Source organism: Cricetulus griseus, chromosome 8, assembly GCF_003668045.3.
Source record: "Cricetulus griseus strain 17A/GY chromosome 8, alternate assembly CriGri-PICRH-1.0, whole genome shotgun sequence".
In the NCBI taxonomy this organism is placed as follows: domain Eukaryota; kingdom Metazoa; phylum Chordata; class Mammalia; order Rodentia; family Cricetidae; genus Cricetulus; species Cricetulus griseus.
The window spans coordinates 45,901,510-45,922,621 of NC_048601.1; the positions used below are offsets into that span (position 1 = coordinate 45,901,510).

The window sequence follows — 21,112 nt, forward strand, 5'->3', positions numbered from 1 at the left end:
CTTCAGAATCTTCATTTACCACAGCAAATCTCAGCACTGGCAGTAGTTATCTGTACCCATTTCAGTTCTTGTGTAATTTCTGTAGTGCAAAATGTATAGACATAACACTCCACTGTCAATAGCTTCTCATCTCAACCTAGGTGTGATTAAAGAAAGCCTTCAGGATCCAACCAAAGAAATAAATATTAAATACTTTCATCAGTCTTTTATAATAACCCAAATAAACAGATAGCATCTGCTTGCTGGCTTCACCCATCACAGGAAGCTACTCGAACCATGATTTTTGCTTCTCGTTATTACAAAGGAACAGCTACATCTCATGAGCTTTGTTTAGGAAACATATCCAGTCCATAGACAGCTTTTAAATTCTAATTCAACTATTCTTATCTGAGCCACAAAGGAAAATTTAATTTATTTTTTGCTTAAGCAGAAAAAAACTCATTAATTTTGATTACTGACTCATAGGGGTGGCAGAAAATAGAGCAAATTATGAATTAATATCGTTGACAAAAAGGATAAAGAGGTAAAACAGAAAAAGAAGAAAAAAGAATGAGGAAGAAAAAAACCTTATTCTTATGTGTAAAGAGAATAGATTTTTGTATATAATGTGGTTAAACTGTCTTAACAAAATACCTCAAGTCCACATCTTATTTTGGTCACTTATGCAGCAATCCAGAGGTGACCAGTATGACACTTTGACAATATTCAACTGGGGGTAATTTTTTTTTCTCCATCTCAGGAGGCTATTATTGCTTTTAACCCACTAGGGGTAGGAATGGTTGGGGGATACTCAGATCCCACTGTGCAGAATTTAATGGGGAGGGCACACAAGTTGCAAGACAGTGGAGAATTTGGAACCCAACAGCTTTGCTATGTGCTCAGCTCAAGCCCAGGGCAGTTCAGTACTAAATGGGACAATTGAGGGGCCATTGTTAACTTACTCTGCAGTCCAGAACTCTAGGGTTCACATGCCAAGTCCAGCTCATTACCCTGAACAGCCTGTGAGTAAGAAAGACCGTTTGCAACTTATTTGGCCCTCTAGATTCCCTACAATAAAAAATGTTGTGTCCTCCAGAACAGAAATCCATTCATTTAATTTATAGATATGTGTTCCCCAATTTATATTCCATTATTAGTAATAATACAGATTTTTATAATACTTTGATTTTCACCAACAAAACAATCTATGAAAATATGTTTGTTCTATTATTGTGTGAATACCTGGATGTATCCTTGAATTCACCTCTCCACTTCCAAAGCCTTTACACAAAAAAGAAGTCAGTTTAACTATGGCCATCATCTGAGAACTGTAACTGAGGAAGAGAGGGACACAGCCCAGCTGTAGCAATTTAATACTTTCCACTTTTGCATTTCTATCATCCTGTAGTCAAGGGCAGGCAAAAGCAAAGCTCCCAAATAGAAACATCTGGAGAGGCATTACATTGGTCTAAACACAACAACACAGAAGCAGTAAGTTTGCAAGGACACAAAGGAGAGGAAGATTGCTGCTCTCCATAACTTCTTAACACAGGCCTAAGACCTTTGTGAAACCTCTTGGGCCCTCAGGACATCACTGTATCACAGCTCTGTAATAGTCTTGAAGATGATGCTGAACCATCAACTACAGGCAAAAGTGAATATATCGCATTGTGTTTTCAGAGGCAGAGAGAAAGAAACTGAAGAAAGAAACATCAGGGGCAGGGAAGCTTCTCCAGTGCATAGGGTACTCGCTGCCCGATTGTGAGGACTGCCTGGAGTTCAGAGCCTTAGCACCAGCAGAAAAGACAGGTGGGTGTGGCATTCTGCCTGCAGTCCGTGCACTCGGGAGGCAGAAACAGGGCATCCTCTGGGCCAGCTGGCTAACTGCAGTTGGGGAACTCTGGGCTCAGTGAGAGACCATGCTTCAGCAAAATAAAGTGGGAAGCAATTAAGAGAGACACCCAAAGTCAACCTCATATCTCCACATGTACCTGTATATATGTGCACACACATGCAAACATACATAAACATGCACACAGGACATACACACACACGACAGTGAGAGAGAGGAGAGAGAGAGAGAGAGAGAGAGAGAGAGAGAGAGAGAGAGAGAGAGAGAGACATCAAAAATATTGAAAACAAATCTGTGTCCATTTGAATAGAAACACAGCGGTCTGTAAGTTAATTTGTATGGAGCATTCATTCTCCCAAGAACTCATGTAAATGAGATGTGATGACAGACTGCATGTAAACAGCTATCTCCACAGCCCTAGCAAACAGATTCTCTTACCCTCATTCTTTCATCTATTTTTAAAAAATAAGACTACGCTCCTATTGACAATATTGTGGGAAAACTTGTCAGCCCTTGTCCCCTGATCACGCATATGAATATTTTATATCCAAATGACAAGAAGCCATTTGAACTTGGCTTAAGAAAAAAAAAGAAAAAAAACAAAACAAAGAAAAGGCATCGAAGGAAAAAACAATGGCATGTGAAAAAAATGCAAATGGCAAGTCTCTACCAGGAAGTGCTGAGGGCCACTTCTCCAAGTGTGGAAAACAGTGTCTGAAAGGACAAAGGAGAGGGACACTCCTTTGCTTTCTCCTTGTGATCATCAGACTGTTACATCAAATACCGGGAGAGCAAGTTAAGTCCAGGGGGTTTCGACCATTGGCTCCTTCTTTGGGGTATCTCTCTGACAAACCATGGTAGGGAGGATGAGCAGGAAACACTTGTTTCCAAGACATACAGGAAACAGGGTATCAGTGAAAGAAAGAGTCTGTGTCAAGATACAGCCTGCAAAGACAGGGCACCAGTGACCTTCTTCCTCCAACCATAGCTGCTTTGCTTTCCACAGCTCTCCCAACTCCCAAAAAGCCTATTCAGATTTGGGATTTTAATCTTTCTTTAAGTCAGATCACTCATGGTCTAATAGCCTCTGGAGACACCATCATAGTTACCCAGAGGTATGCTTTTCTACCCTCCTAGGCATTTCTCAATCAAACTGACAATCAGGATTAACTGGCATACCCCTCCTTGGGGACAGGATCTACCCATTCAACACACACATGCAATTTCCATACAGTTTCCTATCCTCTGGCAATAATAAGTGGCCCAGAGTTAAGGATACTTGTCAGTTTGCACTGTTGATACCAAGAGATGGGAAAGAAACTGAGAGGAGGCAGTTGAGTCTGGATGCAGCAGAGCTACACTCCTATGGATAATCACAAAGGCATCTTTGGGGCCACCAGCCATCAAGTCACTTCATAGGACTTTCCCTAAGGAAACAGGTGTTAGTGTAGAACAGAATTGAGCAGACAACAACACAGCAGGAAACTCAACCAGTTTTGTCTTTTAGCTCACCTCCAAGAGTGTCATTCCTGTTGTCAGATAAACCATCTTTTGTAGTGTAAGACAAATGGAGTTTAGTTTCTGCTACATGCAACTGGATTTATTCTGTGGAGCCAGGGAGTAGTGGGAGACACATAAGTGTAGGGAGTCTTCTGAGTATCTCACTGCTGAGCTTTCTCCATAGGGTCTCTATAGAGGAATGTGTGTGTGTGTGTGTGTGTGTGTGTGTGTGTGTGTGTGTGTGTGTGTGTGTGTGTGTGTAGGGAGTTGTTTATTAAAAACTAGCTATAAATTGAGAAAATGGGAAGAGGGGGAGAAAGCTACAAGAGTGAGAAGGGAAAAAAAGGAAGGATGCAGAGGTCATGAGGAAGCAGAAATTTTGAGTCAGATGTAGATTAGAAGAAAGGACATATGTCAGGTAGGATTTTAGTTGGGGTGTGGTAGAGGAGGAAGGGAGGGTGAAGGGAACTGGGATCGTCATGTAATTCAATCTTGTTTGTAATATATATATATATATATATATATATATATATATATATATATGTAATTGAGGAAGAGAGGGACACAGACATAGCAATTTAATACTTTACACTTCTGCATTTCTATCATCCTGTACTCAAGGGCAGGCAAAAGCGAAAAGCTCCCAAATAGAAACTTCTAGGAGAGACATTATATTGGTCAAGGTAGAATCAGTCCAATTCTCTTGAAATGGATGGTAATGGGTATCTGTTGTCATATCTACCTTTCTTTCCTTCTGGAAACACTATGGTGCTCTGTGTCTGAGACAACAATCCCTTATTTAGATACTGCTGACTGAACCTAGCAGGGTAGACACACAACTCAGATTTAAAGAGTTAGTGTGCTTATCTTTGGGCAATGAAGAACACATCCAAGGAGGCATAATCAAACTAATGCAGAGACTTTGGCATACTAACTGGGAAAGGGATGCTGGCTCTACCCACTACTGTAAAACTACCAAAACTGGCTTCACAGACATGACCCATCTGCAGAGAGGGGACAGAGTCAAGATAGTTAGAGACTAGCAGATCAAATGCCATCCTTGAGCCCTTGAATCAAGGCAACTGTGAAGTTGCATTTATCATTTGTACTGGTGAGGGTTTTTTTGTTTTGTTTTGTTTTGTCAAATTGACACATGTTGGGGTCATCTAGAAGGAGGGGTATCAAAGGAGGAAATGCCTCCATTAGATTGGCCTGTAGGCATGTGTGAAGGGGTATTTTCTTGATTAATGACTGATGTGGAAGGACCCAGAACACTGTGGGTGGTGCCACCCCTGGCCAGGTGGTCTTAGGTGTATAAGAAAGCAGGCTGGGCAAGCCATGCGGAGCAAGCCAGTCAGCAGATTTCCTCTATGACTGCTGCTTCAATTCCTGCCTTGAGTTCCTGCCCTGACTTCCGACAGTGACAGACTTTAACCTGTGCAATGAAATAAAGCCTTTCCTCCCCAAGTTACTTTTGTTCTTGGTCTTTATCACAGCAATAGAAAACAAAATAAGACCCCCCATTGGACTTCTTTGTAAAACTCCATTTTTCACTTGTGCAAAGTTCTTCCATCTACTGGTAACTTGCTAGCAAAGCATAGGGATTCAGGCTAATGTTTGTTGTTTTTGTTTTTTTAAGACACTGAGTAAAAGAAATATATGAAAATCTTTATAAGGACTGGAAAAGCTATTTGAACATATTTTTCTCATTTGTTTTTTCTTTTTTTTGAACTCTCACTATGTATCCCGGACTGCAAAGTGATTTAGACGAGGGTGATATCAAGCTCACAGAGATCTGCCTGTCTCTGCCCCCAGAAAGCTGGAATAGTTAACAGCATGCATCATCAAATCCAAATTCCTTAGGTTTTTAAAAATTCTAGGACATGGTCTGGAGAGATGGCTCAGAGGTTAAGAGCACCGACTGCTCTTCCAGAGGTCCTGAGTTCAATTCCCAGCAACCACATGGTGGCTCACAACCATCCATTATGAGATCTGGTGCCCTCTTCTGGTGTGCAGATATAAATGGAAGCAGAATGTTGTATACATAATAAATAAATAAAATCTTTAAAAAAATTTCTAGGACAGTGTATAGTACAATATAATATAGCTATGTGATGATGAATATAGCTTTGTAAGTTGGCCAACAACCAACAGCGAACTTTGGAGTTTTAATCTAGCTTATCTGATTACATTGTTAGTGTGTTTAAAATGTATCACCGAAAAAAAACACAACAATTCTCAAAACTATATATTCTAATGTCCTTCCACCAAGAACAAGTAACTAAAGTAACAAGCCAATTTATCCTGTAGCCGATATCTCTACCTTATATTTCTACTATTATTTGTCAATGTTTAAAGTGATAAGAGATAAACACTAGAAATGATTTATTTTTTGCTGTTGTTACTACTCCTAGAGAAGTTGTTGCCTTGAATTTCTGCTCAAGTAAAATTGCTATTCATAGAAAATAAAACCCTTAGTTTTTAAATGTATTATTTTTAAGTGGCAATTGTCATTTAACCAGAATTTTGTTATAACATTGTAGATGACAATCAATTGAATTTGTTCTCTTAGAAGTGATCAATTTCTAATGACAGTGGTTTCTACTGACAGGATCACAATCAAATGTTAGCACACTCTCCTTAAGCAAATGGAAGAAATCATCCTCACCACCACCATATAATCTCGTTCCAGTTTTCACAATTCATCATCCTATTCTTTGGAGCCATTAACAGGTATCTCTGGATGTCTCTCTGCATGTATCTAGCTCCCTCTCTCCAGTGGCCAACTGGGAGACATGGAATACTATTCCGGGTCTTGAAGACTCTCAAGGCACGATAACATATTTTAGAATGTGAGAAGTCTTGCAGCTAGAGATAATCTGCTCAAATTTGCTTAGCCCAGCATTTCCCAAAGTTAACTTTCTCAAGATTAACTATAGCGTTTCACACCCCCTCCATACAACCCCACCTCCAGACCCCCCATTCCTCAAAGCAACTTTGGGAACAGCTTGCAGAAGTAGCTCCATAAAGCAAAGTTTGGGAACTCTACTTTAGTGGTTTCTATCCCCACAGATTTTGCTGTCTGAATAATATATAAGGAGTTTTGAGTGACAATTGCACCCATTTGAATATATCTTCAACTGACTCCAAAATTAGAAGTTTAAAATGCAAATTTTCGGAAAGCAAACTGTCTTTCCCATTTAGACATGTTGCTGAAATGTATTTGATTTCAAATGTATTTGATGTATAGGCTCTTATCACTTGCCACCATATCTGCTGTAGGTTATAGGATCAAAAGACTGATAAATATTGAACACAAATATGATTAGTTATGTTTAAATCTTATGCATATAGAGATCCCTGACAATGATGCATGCTTGAAGCATGCCATACTTGAGCCCTGACGATGACTGAATACTTGATTTAGTTTATATATTTACTTTTTGGTGTATGCTTCTTGGGACAATTGGGATAATAGAGACCCCCTTCATTTATCATCTCTTCAAGATGGGTACTGTGCTTCTGTGTTCATATAGGGGAAGATATGAAGCCCTTTCTATTGTGCCTCAGATATGGCAGCTGAGAATCTTCAAACATACTAGAAGTCCAACTTTACATCATTTCTCTCAAATGAACCTCTCTACTCAGCTACTTGGCTAGGCATTAAATCTTGGCATACACAGAACAATAAAAATGGGGCAATTTTTAAGGTATATCCCTCTTGGCTGGATTATGAAGATTAGCTTCTTAGCTGATGTTCAAAGAAGCCATTGAATGTAAGCACAATCAAAAAAAATAAAACCCTGGAAACCATTTCAATATCAACAGGAAATGGAGCAGACAGGGTGTAGTCAAGACACCACTTTCTGCTACATAACATCAGACCACATCACAAGGGATTACCACATTTAATTCTCTAAGGAATGTGATTGAGTCCAGCTCCAAGGAAGACATATCATCAGGAAATGATATAATTATTCTCCTGGCAAAGGTGGACCTACAGAATACATGGGTTTGATGCAATTTAAAATTTAGGTCACTGGTATTGAGGATATGTTTAAATGGATGAGTGGGTTTCTTTCTTTTCTTTTTAAAAATAGAATCCTTTCTCACATAAAAATATATCCTGATTAAGGTTTCTCCTCCTTCTACTCCTCCCAGTTTCCCCCTACCTCCCCTCCCATCTGGATCCACTCCCTTTCTGCCTCTTCTGTCTCTCATTAGAAAAGAACAGGCTTCTAAGAGAAAACACAACACAGCACAGTAACAGATAATAAGATAAAACAAATATTACATCCAAGTTGACAAGACAAACCAGCAGAAGGATAAGTGTTTAAGAGAAGGTGCAAGATCAGAGATCCACTCATTCACACACCCAGGAGTCCCATAGAAAGACTAAACTGGAAGTCATAATATACACATAGAGGACCTGGTGTAGCCCCGTGCAGGCTCTGAGCATGCTGCCTCCGTCTCTGTGAGTCCAAATGAGCTTTTCTCAGGCTGATTTAGAGGGCCTTGGGTTTCTTATTAATTTTCTAGTATATTCTGACACCAGTTCCTAGAGAAAACAAGGTCTCTCTCCTCAAAGCAGTCTGTCTCCTGTTGCCTTGTCTATTCACACACTTCTTATCATTGCTAGAAGTTGAACCAAGAGCTGTGTTTGCTAAGTGGGGCAATGCCTCTCAGCTTCACACAAACCCTGACCCGTGTTAGCATTCACTGTTTCTCCAAATGTGGTGTGTATGCACTGCTTACATGCAGGGTGATTTTACATACCTTGGGTGTATTTTTCATGTTAAAAAGAAGGTGATTTGTGTAAAAAGAAATGCATCTGCCATTTACTGAATATTTCCTTGTAGTGTCAAGCAAAAAAAAAAAATCAAATATATGAACTTGATTGGTCTTCATAAGACCACTGTGTGCTTGCTCTTATTATCTCCAGTGAACAGAATGGAGACACTGAGAGGATAAATAACTTGCTCAAAATCATGTTGGTAGAAACAGACAAAATCCAATGACAAGAATTTGAGCAGGGAGCCCCCCCCCCTTTGCCATTTTGTGGATATAGAATGCACAGGCTGGCTTTGAACTTGAAAGACTGCTTGATATAGCTTCCTAAGTATCTGGGAACCTAGGCATGTACTCCAGTGCTTAGATGGACAACTTTGTAACTGAATGTCCATAGTAAAAATTTAAGGAAGATAATGTCTGTGGAAAAAGCCCAATCCAATCCCAGCACCACATATACTGGGTACAATAGTGCCTGCCTGGAAGCAGGAAGATCAGAAGTTCAAGGTCATTCTTGGCTACATAGCAAGTGTGAGGCCAGCCTGAACTTCATGTTCCATCTCAAAATAAAATAAAATAAAATAAAATAAAATAAAGCCATTTAAGTTGTATCAAATATCTGGAGAACTGGTAATGATGCTGGAACTCATGCACACGTGTGTCTGTGCGTGAGTGCATGTGTGTGTGTGTGTGTGTGTGTGTGAGAGAGAGAGAGAGAGAGAGAGAGAGAGAGAGAGAGAGAGAGAGAGAGAGAGAGACTTGAGATTAAGATTTCATGTGCTCTCAAGATGACAGTCAACAGGCAGGAACTTAGGTCAAGTACAGCTGTCACCCCTCTGGAGATGAAAAGCCCCGACTTTCAACTTACCTGCTTTTCATTTTGCTCAGAAAATTGTCTTGATTAGGTGGGATCTTCCTATTTTTGTACATTTTTTAGACATACAGTCATATTTCTATGGAAATATAAATAATTCAAATAATTCTGAAAAAGAAAGGCCTCAATTACTGTATATTACAATTTAAGTGGGGGGAAAACCGTTAAACTTAAGAAAGAGCTGACAGTTGGATCATAAGCATTGCAGTAAGTTTCTGGTGTCTTCTCCAGAGGTTTAAACAGATTTTTTTTTTTTAGGGGCAGAAGTTTAAGGTCTGGCTGGGGAATAAAGACCCGTTCTGTCTGACACTTCCCAATTCAAATCTAACATTTATCAAATGAGTCAGAAGTACTATATTTTTTTTTCAAAAAGGAGCTGGCAGGCTGGGTATATTAAGCATCCATTATTACAAATTTGTATTTTAAAAATCTAGGATCTTTTCAGTAAATATGCAAAGGTTTCTCTGACAATTTCTCTCCTTTTTAATAAAGCCACCACTCACTGAAATATTTTACATAAACCCCTTATATCTAAAGTGGATTCCTGGCATCTGGGAGTTCAAAGTCTCCCCAAATTCAGAATGGGGGAAATGCTACATAATTACAGCTCATTTGAGAGTAAGTCATAAAGTAATCAAAAATGTTTCGAACCAAAAAAGTACCATCTTAGAATGACATTTAAACTAAACAAAGTGCTGTTAGCAATTACACTTTCCTAGCAATTTCTTATTCATGAGCAGAGAGGGAAAATGTGTGCTGCCATTGCTTTGAGAAGGTATATACCAGTCAAAATGGGCGTTAACCGGACACAACTGGCCAACAAGATGTGAAAAACCAAATGCTTTAATGAGGCTATGAAGAACAACAGCTCAATTATTTCATTGGATACATTAATATCAATCATAATATACAGTGCTGTGGACCATACAGAAAGAATCGCTGCACCCAACAGCAGGGGCTGCTATTAACATTACAGTAGCAAGTGTCCGCAAGAGACAGTCATTTGTTGTCTTTGTCAAGAAGTCGGGGTCTTTTTATACTGTTATCAACATCAACTTCTCCCCAGTGCATTTTTCAAAAATATTAATAAGTGCATTCCTTTGTGCTTTGTATCGTTTAATGTCCTGTGCATTTCGTTTGTTTTTATTGCTTTATTGTTTACAAACAACCAGACTGAACTGTGTCACGATCTGGGTATGACCAGATTGGTTGTGTAGTCTTTTGTTTTTTGTTTTTTGTTTTTTGTTTTTTGTTTTTTGGCAAAGTCAGAAGTTTGGTACTTCCATTATGTTACCCAGAGAAAGATGGATAATTTGGTATTTTGAGCACTCCAAATGGAGGTACAACCCTGAGTCACAATTCTGCACCCAGGGGTCGGGGAGTGGCATGGATCATTCTTTCCTTAAAAAACACTGAGCAAAAAATACTGCCTCTTGGCTTAACCAGTCCCTGAAAGAATCCACATTCTTGCTGGCACAAAAGAAATAAATAAAACCACCCCCATGTTGCAGCCTCCAAAGTGCTTGCCTGCTTCTCCCAGCAGCTGTATTTTAGGAGGAAGGAGCTAGGGAAGCCAGTGATGGCAAGCCCAGGGACTACAAATCAGGGTAGTGGTGCAATATGCCATACTTTCTTCCAACAAAGCTTTCTAGAAAGTCGCTCTGCCTTGGCAATAGTCACTCAGCTGTGGGTTAGTCAACCTTGTGAAACCTTGTTCAATTGTTTAAAAAGAAAAAAAGTGAGATCAACAGAGAAAAACTAGCATCATAGCATTGCGATCTTCAATTTCTGTATCCAGCACTCCGCCCCTGACCCCCCACCACAAATATGAAGAGAAAAACAGACAATGCTATGATTGTATTTCTGAACACTATGGTACAATTATCTGTTCATGCACATTTGCATTTCTATTCTAGGAAAAGAGTCACACACTTAAGGAGGTCGAAAGAATGGGAACTTATTTTCCCTACCCCCTTAAGTAATAAAGCTACAAGACTGGATAGCATCATCAATGTTTCCAAGGATTTGCATTACCCAACATGCATGGGAACCGCACACTTGACAATTCTCACCAAAGCCATCCATCATTCACACATCCACTCCTCTTGGATCTCTCCATCACCCATCACCAATTCACATTTGACGTTTAAACACTTTAAAAAAAAAAAAAACCCTCCTGAAAAAGGTTTCCTGATAAAAGAATTTGGCACTGTCAGTAAAATATATTTCATATTAAAAATATCTGAAGGGAAATTGGAAGCTCTAAGAATGTCTACAGAGGCACCATGCTACATCTTCCCTCTTCACTCCAGATACCATCTTGAAACTTTCTCCTACTTTACAGTTCAGTCAGTGCAGGTCCAAAAAAGACTGCTGAGATATTTAAGGCACTTCATTCTGAAAGGATATGCTTTATGCCACTCACTATTCAATTCTAGGCTGCTACTGAGAAATTCCATTCAACAGCCTGGCATGTAATACTATATATCATCTGTATAAAACATATAGACTTGATACATGTAACTCTACAGTTATTGCATAGGGCAATGCAAGTAGGCAATGCACAGAAACTAACTTCACAATGTTGCCACTTGGTTAAAACATTGTTATCAAGTAATTTGCCTATACAGTATTTCCCTCTTTAAAAAGAATCCAGCCAGTTTATTGAAAGAAATCCCAATTTAAATGACCATTATGGGCATAGTAAATGCTGTGGTTATCAGTCTTCAGGAATATAGTTATTTTTATACCCTAGAAATACATATGTAAGTATTTTTTTCTAGAAAGCCTGGTTTTTAATCTATTAATACTATACCTTAAATGTGTTGAAAAACTGTTTCAAGTGATACTGGAATATACAAAATATTTGCAAAGCTCTCTTTGAACACAAGACCTTACGGAAAAGTAGTCTTTCGTGGGTGTACAAAGAATGCGGAGAACCACCAGTGAGTTGTAAAAGTATCGAAAACTCACCACTTTAAGATGCATATTCTTAAAAATTAATACAAACATTGAAAAAATGATGATAATAAAGAATCTATACAATCAAAATGACTAAAACATAATTTAAAAATAAAAATAGTAAAGCCAATTAGAAATGCGCCCAGTTTGGTTGTCTTTATCAAAAGCAAAAATGATGAAAAAAAAAAAAGAAAAAAGAAAAAGAAGAAGCAAACTTCCGGTGTTCCTTGATACTCAGAGAGGACATTCATTTCCGTTTCAAAATAAAACATATCTTATGAAAAATTGAATCACGCTTATTATGAGGAAAACTGTAAATGTGCCCAATAAAAGCCAGAAAGGTCAGATCCTATGTTTCATGCCTTGTTCTAATAACTCCCTTCAGTGTGGGTTAGCATAAGTTACATTTTCTAACCAGACAATCCTCATGAAAATGACTGCTATATTCGTCTCTATGTAAGGTATTCTTTTTAGTAGTTTTCAATACAAAGACTAACTGATGCTGGGAGTGCCATGTGTCTTTAAGGCAGTACCAGGGAATCAATGCATTTATAACATGTGAAGGGCTTGGATGTCTTTTCCACTTTTTTCTTCATCGTCATCTTCTTTGTTTTCTTCTTTTGGTTGCTTTACATTCATGTAATTTAACTTTGCATGTTAATTTCCAGGGAGGTCACAGACAGACAAAGCTCACACCAAGTTTAGTTTTCCCCTGAATGAAAACGGACAGACACTTCTCTGAAGCAAATGTCTCCTGCTCAGAAAGCTCACACTTCGAGAAATCAGTTCACAGATACTGCACACTGATGGTACAATACTTTGGAGGCCTTTTTAGTTGTAAAATAGAATATACAAGTCTGGCTCACAAAATTCTAAAAATAAAATATATCCTGGGCTACTGATAAAGCACGGAAAATTCATATTAAAGGAAAATTATCAAGAAAACCTCTTCAGGTAAATTATGAAGTCTCCTGAAGAAGAGAGGAAGCAGTTTGTGCAGAGGCAGAGCAAGGCGGGCTCGCTAACACGCATGCTCCGTTTCTTCTGCACTCATACTGCTTCTCCGGCTGCTTGTTTTAGAAGCTCCTGGGGACACTGATGACAGCAGTGGATCAGTGACGCCAACAGGAGAGAGGGCATCGTCCATCAGGATGTCTTCCAAGTTGGAGCCCATCTTCCTGGGGATGCTATAGGCGGGGTTGTTCTCCGGCATAGTGCCAAGGTTGTTGGTGAAGGTGATGGTACCGTCCGTGAGATCCAGGGTTGTTGTACACGTCAGGTCTGTCTGGTGCTGCACAAGTTCCTGGCTGCAGTTCTCAAGAACTGGTTCTTGCTTGATGATCCGGTTCACCAGATCAGGGGAGCAGAGGCCAGTGGATGGGATAAGGGAAAGTCCATGTGCTCTAGCCTGCATCTCAAGCTCCTGTAATAGAGTCAAAGTCACACAGTTAAGTAGGCACGTGTGTGTGGCCGATTTCCACCACAGAGAAACTATGCAGGTGGGTGTTATGTGCAGTTGCTCAAACCCACAGAATGTGTATTACCATTAGTGTCTCTACCTAAGGCTTTGGAGGGTAAGGCTGGCCAACTCTAACAAGGGGGCACTGTGGTACCCATGTTGATGATAAGTGGGATTGCTTTGTCAGGTGGCATGTGGAGCTGTCTGGCATTGGCATTCTACTGTTCTATGAACCTGAGACTGCTTTTAATAACTGATGCCTATTTTCTATTAAAAAAAAAAAAACAGAACCCAGGGACAACTATAAACTGTTAAAGTAAACTTTGTTGCTTTTTAAAAAAATTCTGCACTTCCCACAGTACAAGACAGATGGTATCTATAGTATAGATAAATGCCTTTTTAGATGGTATATATTTTATTATAAATTAACAAACAGAATCACTCTCTTACAGATATTAATGATTAAAACAAGGAGAAGCACCCAAGTCAGATTGGCCATTGTCAAAAAAAACAAAACAAAAGCCACCTAGCGCAAATGCTGGCAGAGGTGTGGTGAGAGGGGAATCTTTACACATTGCTGGTGGGAATGTGAACTGATGCTACAGCAGTCAGTATGGAGGTTCTTTGAAGAACTAAACATGAATCTAGTCCATGGCCCCTCATCACACCCTTGGATACTTTCCTGAAGGACTCCAAGTCCGCACCACATAGAGATACTCACAATCCATGTCTATGGGTATGCTATGCTGTTCACAATGGCCAAGATGCTGTGAACTTAGATGTTCATCAACAGATGAGCTGATAAAGAAAATGTGATACACCTACATGATATAGCTTTATTCCGCTCTAAAGAAACACTGAAATCATCCTCTGGAAAATGAATGCACCTGGGGATCACTGAGGGAAACAAAATAAGCCAGATTCTGCTAAATACTGTGTTTTCTCTCAAATGTGGAATCTAGGTGGTTTTTTTTTTTTTTTTAAGTGTGTATGTAGGTGGAAGATACAAGAAGAGAAAGGACAGTACAGGAAGGATGAAAAGTGCCAGTGAAAGGAGACTGGTGGGGCAAGAGAGAGGGATGAGGGTGGTCTGTGCATGAAAATGTTACAAGGAAGCCCATCGTTTTGTACAAGGCAGATATGCTAATAAAATATAAAATGAGAGCAAATAGAAATATAAAACTGAGTAAATAGTAATACAAAGGCATATAAACTGCTTGGGAGATAGCTTAAGATTTCAAGGGAAATGTTGTAGGTCTCTCAACAACTATCAGAATCCCAGACAGTTCCCTGATTTAGCTACACGCTTTTCAGTGCCCAGTTTTGGTGGAAGTGTGCTAGAAACTTTTCAGTCTCCAGTTTCAGTGTGAGTGTGCTACACACATTACAGTCCCCACTTTCAGGGTGAGCCGGTACATACACACTTTTTGGTTGCCTCATAGCACTTCCAAACAGGTTTCTGGAGAGGCTGTAGTGACAAGGACCTCATGAGCACTGACACAGAATGGGAGGTAAGGGTGGCTTACCTAATCTAACCCCAGGTTTCCATAAATTGTAAATCTCTAGAAGTACTATATATTAGTAACTACCAGAGTTATGGTTGGGGGTCCTAAAAAAATTAAACAAAATGCTTATTTGCCAGTTACATGCATTCCTACAAACTGTTACTCAGTTGTTAAGACAGAAATATTCAATTGTTTGGGTGTGACACAACAGTAGCTATTTTTTTCTAGGTTCTGGTTATTAAGACACCAATGGTGCCATGAAATAAACAATCTCCATGGTCCACACAAGCAACCAGAGCTTCGTGCAATCTAACCCTTCTCACCCTGGCAAAGGGAAACCTTTAGTTCTTAATTCAGCAAGAAAATTTTCGCCTATGACACAGATAATGTCTTACCACATGTACATTCTTATTGTGGGCTGAACTGTACTCCTGAATCCATCCACTGAAATCCTAATTCCAGTACCTCAAACTGTGTGAAGTTTGGCATACAGGATCTTTGAGAGGTAATTAAGATAAAATGAAGCCAATCCTGCTGACAGGGTTCATCTCTGACAACCTCCAAAACAGTGAGAAAGCTAAGTCCTGCTATTTAACCTTCATGGCCTTTTGTCACAGTGGCACCAGCTGACTGACACACTTTGTAAATCTGTGACTTCTCAGACCTCATTTCAAGATGTCTTCAATCCATGCTCCCCTCTTATTTTGATGAAATTCCCACAATTCCTTAAATGAACAGCAGGGATCCCAAATTCTCCTTCCATGTGGTAATGCTGTGCTATGTTACTGATAAAATAACATATTAAAGTAAAATAAAATAAAATAAAGACACAGATGGGAAGTATGTCTTTTGAATTCATCAGAAAGGAAAGGTCCTTTTCATATGACATGGTCTCCCAACTTAGCCCATAGGAGTAGGGAAAGCCAAGGTTGGTCTGTGTTAAAACTGTTGGACTTTGAGCTCCTCCTCTGGGAGCAGTAAGAGTGGGAGACGCATGAGCATAAAGAAGCCGCACGAGTGTTTGTCTGCTCCTTCAGACCAGAAGCCTCTCCAGGCATCATGCTGGAGCTCTGGGCTATTTAATAAAACAATTCCCCAATAATAAGGCTTCTCCCTCTTTCTTCCATGAATACTTCTGAATGTATCACTTAGACTGAAAACAAAGGGAAAGCCGCAGGTCTTGGCCAAAGACACAGGCTCTTGTAACTCTACACCAGCATGAAGAACACCAGTGTAGTTTGTCGTTTCAAAAACCAAGCAGATAAATTAACTCAAGGAGATGCAAATATCTTTCTGTATTCCTTTGTTGTTTAACTAGACATGTTTATCAACAGATTAAAATGGTTACTTCAGTTTCTAAATGAGGTGTTAAATCTCATGCAGAGCTCTGAGGCTCTGTGATACTGTAGGGCTTGCCTAATTAGTGATTTTTTTTCCTATGACAGGCAAAAGTGGTAAAGCCAGACTCGAAGTCAGCAGGAGAAGGCCAAGAGGGCATTGCCATGGAGTTACCAAGGTCCGTATTTCAAAACATTCATATTTAATATGAATATGCAAGTTTGGAACCTGAACACAAAAGAAAACTTAGCTTCTCTTTGGAAAAAAAACTTACTATATTTTAACAGATTAATAAGGGAATTAAATAAGGTACCTGTATGAACAGGTACACTAAGCACCAAGTATTAAATACCTAAGGCCATTCTATAGAAGAGATGCAACATGAAACATATCTCAAATTAAAGCAGGGAGGGGAGGGAGAAAGATGTCCAAATTACATCTAGCCTCTGTTTAACCTTCTGAGTTATAAAGCCCAGTCCTAGAGAAGTGGCCACCTTCTGCCTCCTAGCCCCATTGCTGAGATCACTGTGGCTACAGCAAATATGTTATCTTGGGGACAGATGTGAGGTGTTGAGGAGCACTGAAACCGTTGGGTATTCAATGTTCATGATGTTCACCCTCAAGCAGAATGCAATGTAGATGCATTCACACTGAACACCATGCACGACTACCAACTTCTTCCTGGATTAAGCTTACCTAACACTCAGATGGCATGTCATAACCTTCTTGCCCTTAGGAAGCATATACACACTTCTTATGATGCTTGGGGGCCACTGTAAGATGAAAAGTCCCCGACAAAATTCACAACACTATGGAAGACAAGATCCAAGACAAGATAAGCCCTCGACCTGGGGCTCAGCCTCCTGGAAAAGAGCCTGCGGGTAACTCGAAGTTGCCACTCTGCACATGTCCAAGAATGTGAAAGTGGCATCAGTATTAATTTTGAGTTACCAATAATGTTTTACCAGTAGGCAAATTCACAAATATTAAGACTGCATCTCCAGTTCCATCAAGGATCAGGGCATTCTCCATCTTCTTGTCCTGATATCACTTTACATAGCACAGGGCAGGTACCTGTACTCTGAGCAGCAGATGCCGGTTAGCGTGTTCCAGCTTCTTCTGTCTGTTTTCAAGGTCCTTTGCACGCTGCTGTTCCCGTTGCAACTTTCGGATGTAGTCCACGGAGGCCTTTAGAATGGTTCCTTTGTTCCACCGCATGTCCCTGTGATGAGATGGAGGACAACGGACCCTTTTAGGAACTGAGGTTCAAAGAAAATTCAGCATTCAATGTCCAGCTGGAATAGCAATCGTACATAAGGAATAGTTAGTACTCACTAAGTGCTCACCCCTCATTGGCCACTGACCACTTGTTTGGTATGTATCATCTTACTTTCTCCAGACGAACACCTTTATAAGGTAGAGACACTGTGCAGATATTGAAACCAGTACAGTACAAGTCTATCTAGATGGCAGATCTCTCACAAGATGAAATCGATTATTTAATTCATGTGTGCTGTGTAGATTATCAAATCTTATTTGTAAACTGTCTTAAATGGTTGCATATATCTGGGACTATAAGGGTTTATTCACTGGGACAGGATCAGAACAGCTGAAGTCCTTTGAGATCCCACGACTTGTCTGTGGTGTGAAAAAAGCCACTCTTGGATTTTTTGTTTGTTTGTTTTGTTTTTCAAGTGAGGGTTTCTCTGTGTAGTCCTGGCTGTCCTAGAACTCACTCTGTAGACTAGGCTGGCCTTTAACTCACAGAGATCGGTCTGTCTCTTCCTCCTGAATACTAGGATTAAAGGCATGCACTCACTACTGCCTGGATCACTCTAGGATTTTTATCATAATTATCATAGGCTGTCGGTCATCTAACCTTTCTCTGTACCTACTTTCTCATTTGAAGTGATGAAACTACATGTGTATGAGCAGCCTTGTAAGTGCATCACTGGAATCAAAGGAGATGTACTATGTGAACTTTAGAATACTAGTCAATAGTGGAATAAGTGCTGTGTCAACACAATGACCAAACTGCTGTGGTTTGAATCCTAGTGAGATGCTGCCATATAATCCCAATCTCAACAGCTGCCAACAGGAGTGGACTTTCAGTTTTATTGCTGTAGCTCTAATGTACTCATGTAAGAAAATTATCATCATCAATGAAATGTAGACAAAAGATATGATGGCTAGATCTTTGTCAACTCAACACTAGCTAGGATCATCTGGGAAGAGGAAATATCAATTGAGAAAATGCCTCCACCAGACTGGCCTGCAGATAACAAATCTGTGGGGGCATTTTCTTGATTAATTATGGATGTGGGTGAGCCCACATTATTGTGGGCTATGACACCTCTCTGAAGGTGGTTCTTGGAAATAAAAGAAGACACGCTGAGCAAATTATGTAGAGCAAGCCAGTAAGCAACATTCCTGCATGCCTCTGCTTCAATTCCTGCTTCCAGGTTCTTGCCTTGAGTTCCTTCAGTAATAGACTATGACTGAAACATGAAATGCAAATAAAACCTTTCCTTCCCAAGATGCTTTTGGTCAGTGTTTTACCATAGCAACAGAAAGCAAACAAGGACAAAGTCACCCTAAAAGTCTTAAGAGTACCCCAGAACAAACAATGGAGATCTACATTTATAGAAGTAATTTTTCCAATCCCTTTTGTAGATAATCTTTAACACAGTGATGGCAGTAAGAATGATAAAATGAAAATCTATCTGATGCAAACAGAACCATCAACTAAGCAGATCAGAAGCATCACATGGAATAGATGAGTGGCAGGCCATTAAAACAAGTCACCAAGTAATTGATCCTCCCATGTGTTGGCTGAGGAACAAAACAGGCATTATCCAAAGAGAAAGGGTAGCCACAGCTTCCAGAAGCCCCTGGGGTGGGTCTCCAGGGTCTGAACACCAAAATTGGCAACCCAGAGGTATCCCAAGATACCCAGAGTAAACAGAGGGACCAATTCTCAAGGCTAAAAATCAAAGTAACAAAAGCTATAGCAGCCAGCAGAAACACAACTGTGAAGAGCCAGAGCTGGACTTTTAAAGCCAACCCTTGGCCATTCAGTTCTCAAGAAGTATATCTATCTATCAGTTATCTGGTGTGTACTTCCTTATGAGATTCAATCAGTCATGTTTCTTGGCTTAAATAGATTCAAATATTGTGTTTTAGGTACTTAGAGGAATCCTTTTTCCATGCACAAGTAAATATGTTCCCCAAATATATAAAATCAACCAAAGCTTACTTGTTTTCGGGGAGGAATAAGCATGTGTTGGGACACTAATCAGGTAAAGTGTGTCTCTATTTCAGTTCCAAGGCACACTCTAGAAACCTGGTTTCAGAAAACCACTATCCATGTTACAGTCTGTTTTATCCTCACACAATGTCTACCATGCAAGCTCTCTGTCGGCTCAGGCTATAAACATGTAAGCATTCTACCACAATGGAAGGAGACATGCAAATCCCACCTTACACTGGGGCCCCATAATTTCATAATCTGTTACTGAAGAGATTCACACACTACAGTTTTAAAAGAATATGCTAAAAAAGGGAAAGCTGATAAAGAACAGGAAATGGGAATTCAATTTCAACTATCATGCAAGACTGGCTATAGGAAATGAAGGTCACAGCCTCTAGGAGGATAAATCTGTGCTGTACAACTGAGAGTCTGGATGTTTCCAGCTTGAAAATGCCTCTCCTTGAAGCCTGGGAAAGCAGAGTGTTAGAAGACAGAAACTGCGCACATTCATCAAAACCACCTCACAATAGGTAATGGTTTTATTTTATTTTGCTACAAATTCCCCGACAATAATGTGAATCGTGAATTTAATAAGCCTTGCATGAATAATGCTTGATTGCATCTTTACTTTTTATTAGATAGCTAAAAGGTCATATTCAAAGGCTAATTTCATAGAATGCCTGTGGGGGCCATTAAAATATATACCTCTCCCAGCCCTTTACCTCAAATGGGCCAATTTCTAATGGATAAAAATTGTGTATTTGTTGACCACTTTGCTGACATGGCAGATAACATGGTAGGAAAGACTTGAAAATTATCTGTTAGCTGTCATCTCCCAGAGAGGAGGCAGGGGGGACCAAAGGCTGAAATACAGATCAGCTGACTTGTACTTCATAAGAGGATTAACCATTGCTTTTCTCCTAGATTGGTAAAACATACAAAGAATATGCAAGTTTTCGTAAAAACAATTGACCTTTTGCCTTTCCAGTATCATTGAACTTGACATTTCCAGTATCTGTGCATCAGGGCCCACTTAGTGATGCTACATAGTAGAGGTTCACACACGCCACACATCTTGCCTTAACATCTATTGGGATCTTGTATGCTTTGACCATTAAAAATGCTCCACCCCCCACCCCATTACCCCAAGCTCAAAATTTTCTGCCGAGTTTTCAGATTCCCATACATCCCATTCCTCAGATTCAAAGCTAACTATCTCAGCTCCAATATCCCTTTGTACAATTCAGTTCATTTCTCTAGAAATTTTAGTTTGGTGAAATTAACCAAAGGAAATGCTTAGAAAAGGAAGCAAAGGGCAAGGGGAGAGTTCTTTCATTTCTCTAAGAGAGTATTTTGCAACATATGAGAAAACGGAAAGGTGTGAAAATATATGATGCAGATTAACATGCAATTGTACTCACGGATCATTTGACTTGGGAATCAAAGTACCTAGTTCTTTAATGCGGTCATTTATGTTAAATCTTCTTCTCCGTTCAACTTCAAGAAAAGAGCATGGGAAAGGGCCATTAGTAGCAGCGGCACACATGCATTCAGCACATCTCATTAAAGGCATGTGCACACCGGCTTCACCAGTCTGGACAATGTA

At 39.7% G+C, this 21,112-nt stretch overlaps 1 protein-coding gene across 10 annotated transcripts in view; it reads right to left on the reverse strand.

Moving 5' to 3' along the window:
- Positions 1 to 9,818: 9,818 nt before the first annotated feature.
- Positions 9,819 to 21,112, reverse strand: part of Mitf (melanocyte inducing transcription factor) — a 213,205-nt gene continuing 201,911 nt past the window's right edge. For all 10 annotated transcript variants that reach the window (XM_027428951.2, XM_027428949.2, XM_027428958.2 and 7 more), the window contains 3 exons: positions 20,928 to 21,003; positions 17,331 to 17,478; positions 9,819 to 13,377 (listed from right to left, as the gene is read on the reverse strand). In XM_027428951.2, coding sequence (XP_027284752.1) covers positions 12,976 to 13,377; positions 17,331 to 17,478; positions 20,928 to 21,003 — 626 coding nt within the window. In that variant the 3' untranslated portion in view covers positions 9,819 to 12,975. The remainder of the gene's footprint in view (positions 13,378 to 17,330; positions 17,479 to 20,927; positions 21,004 to 21,112) is intronic.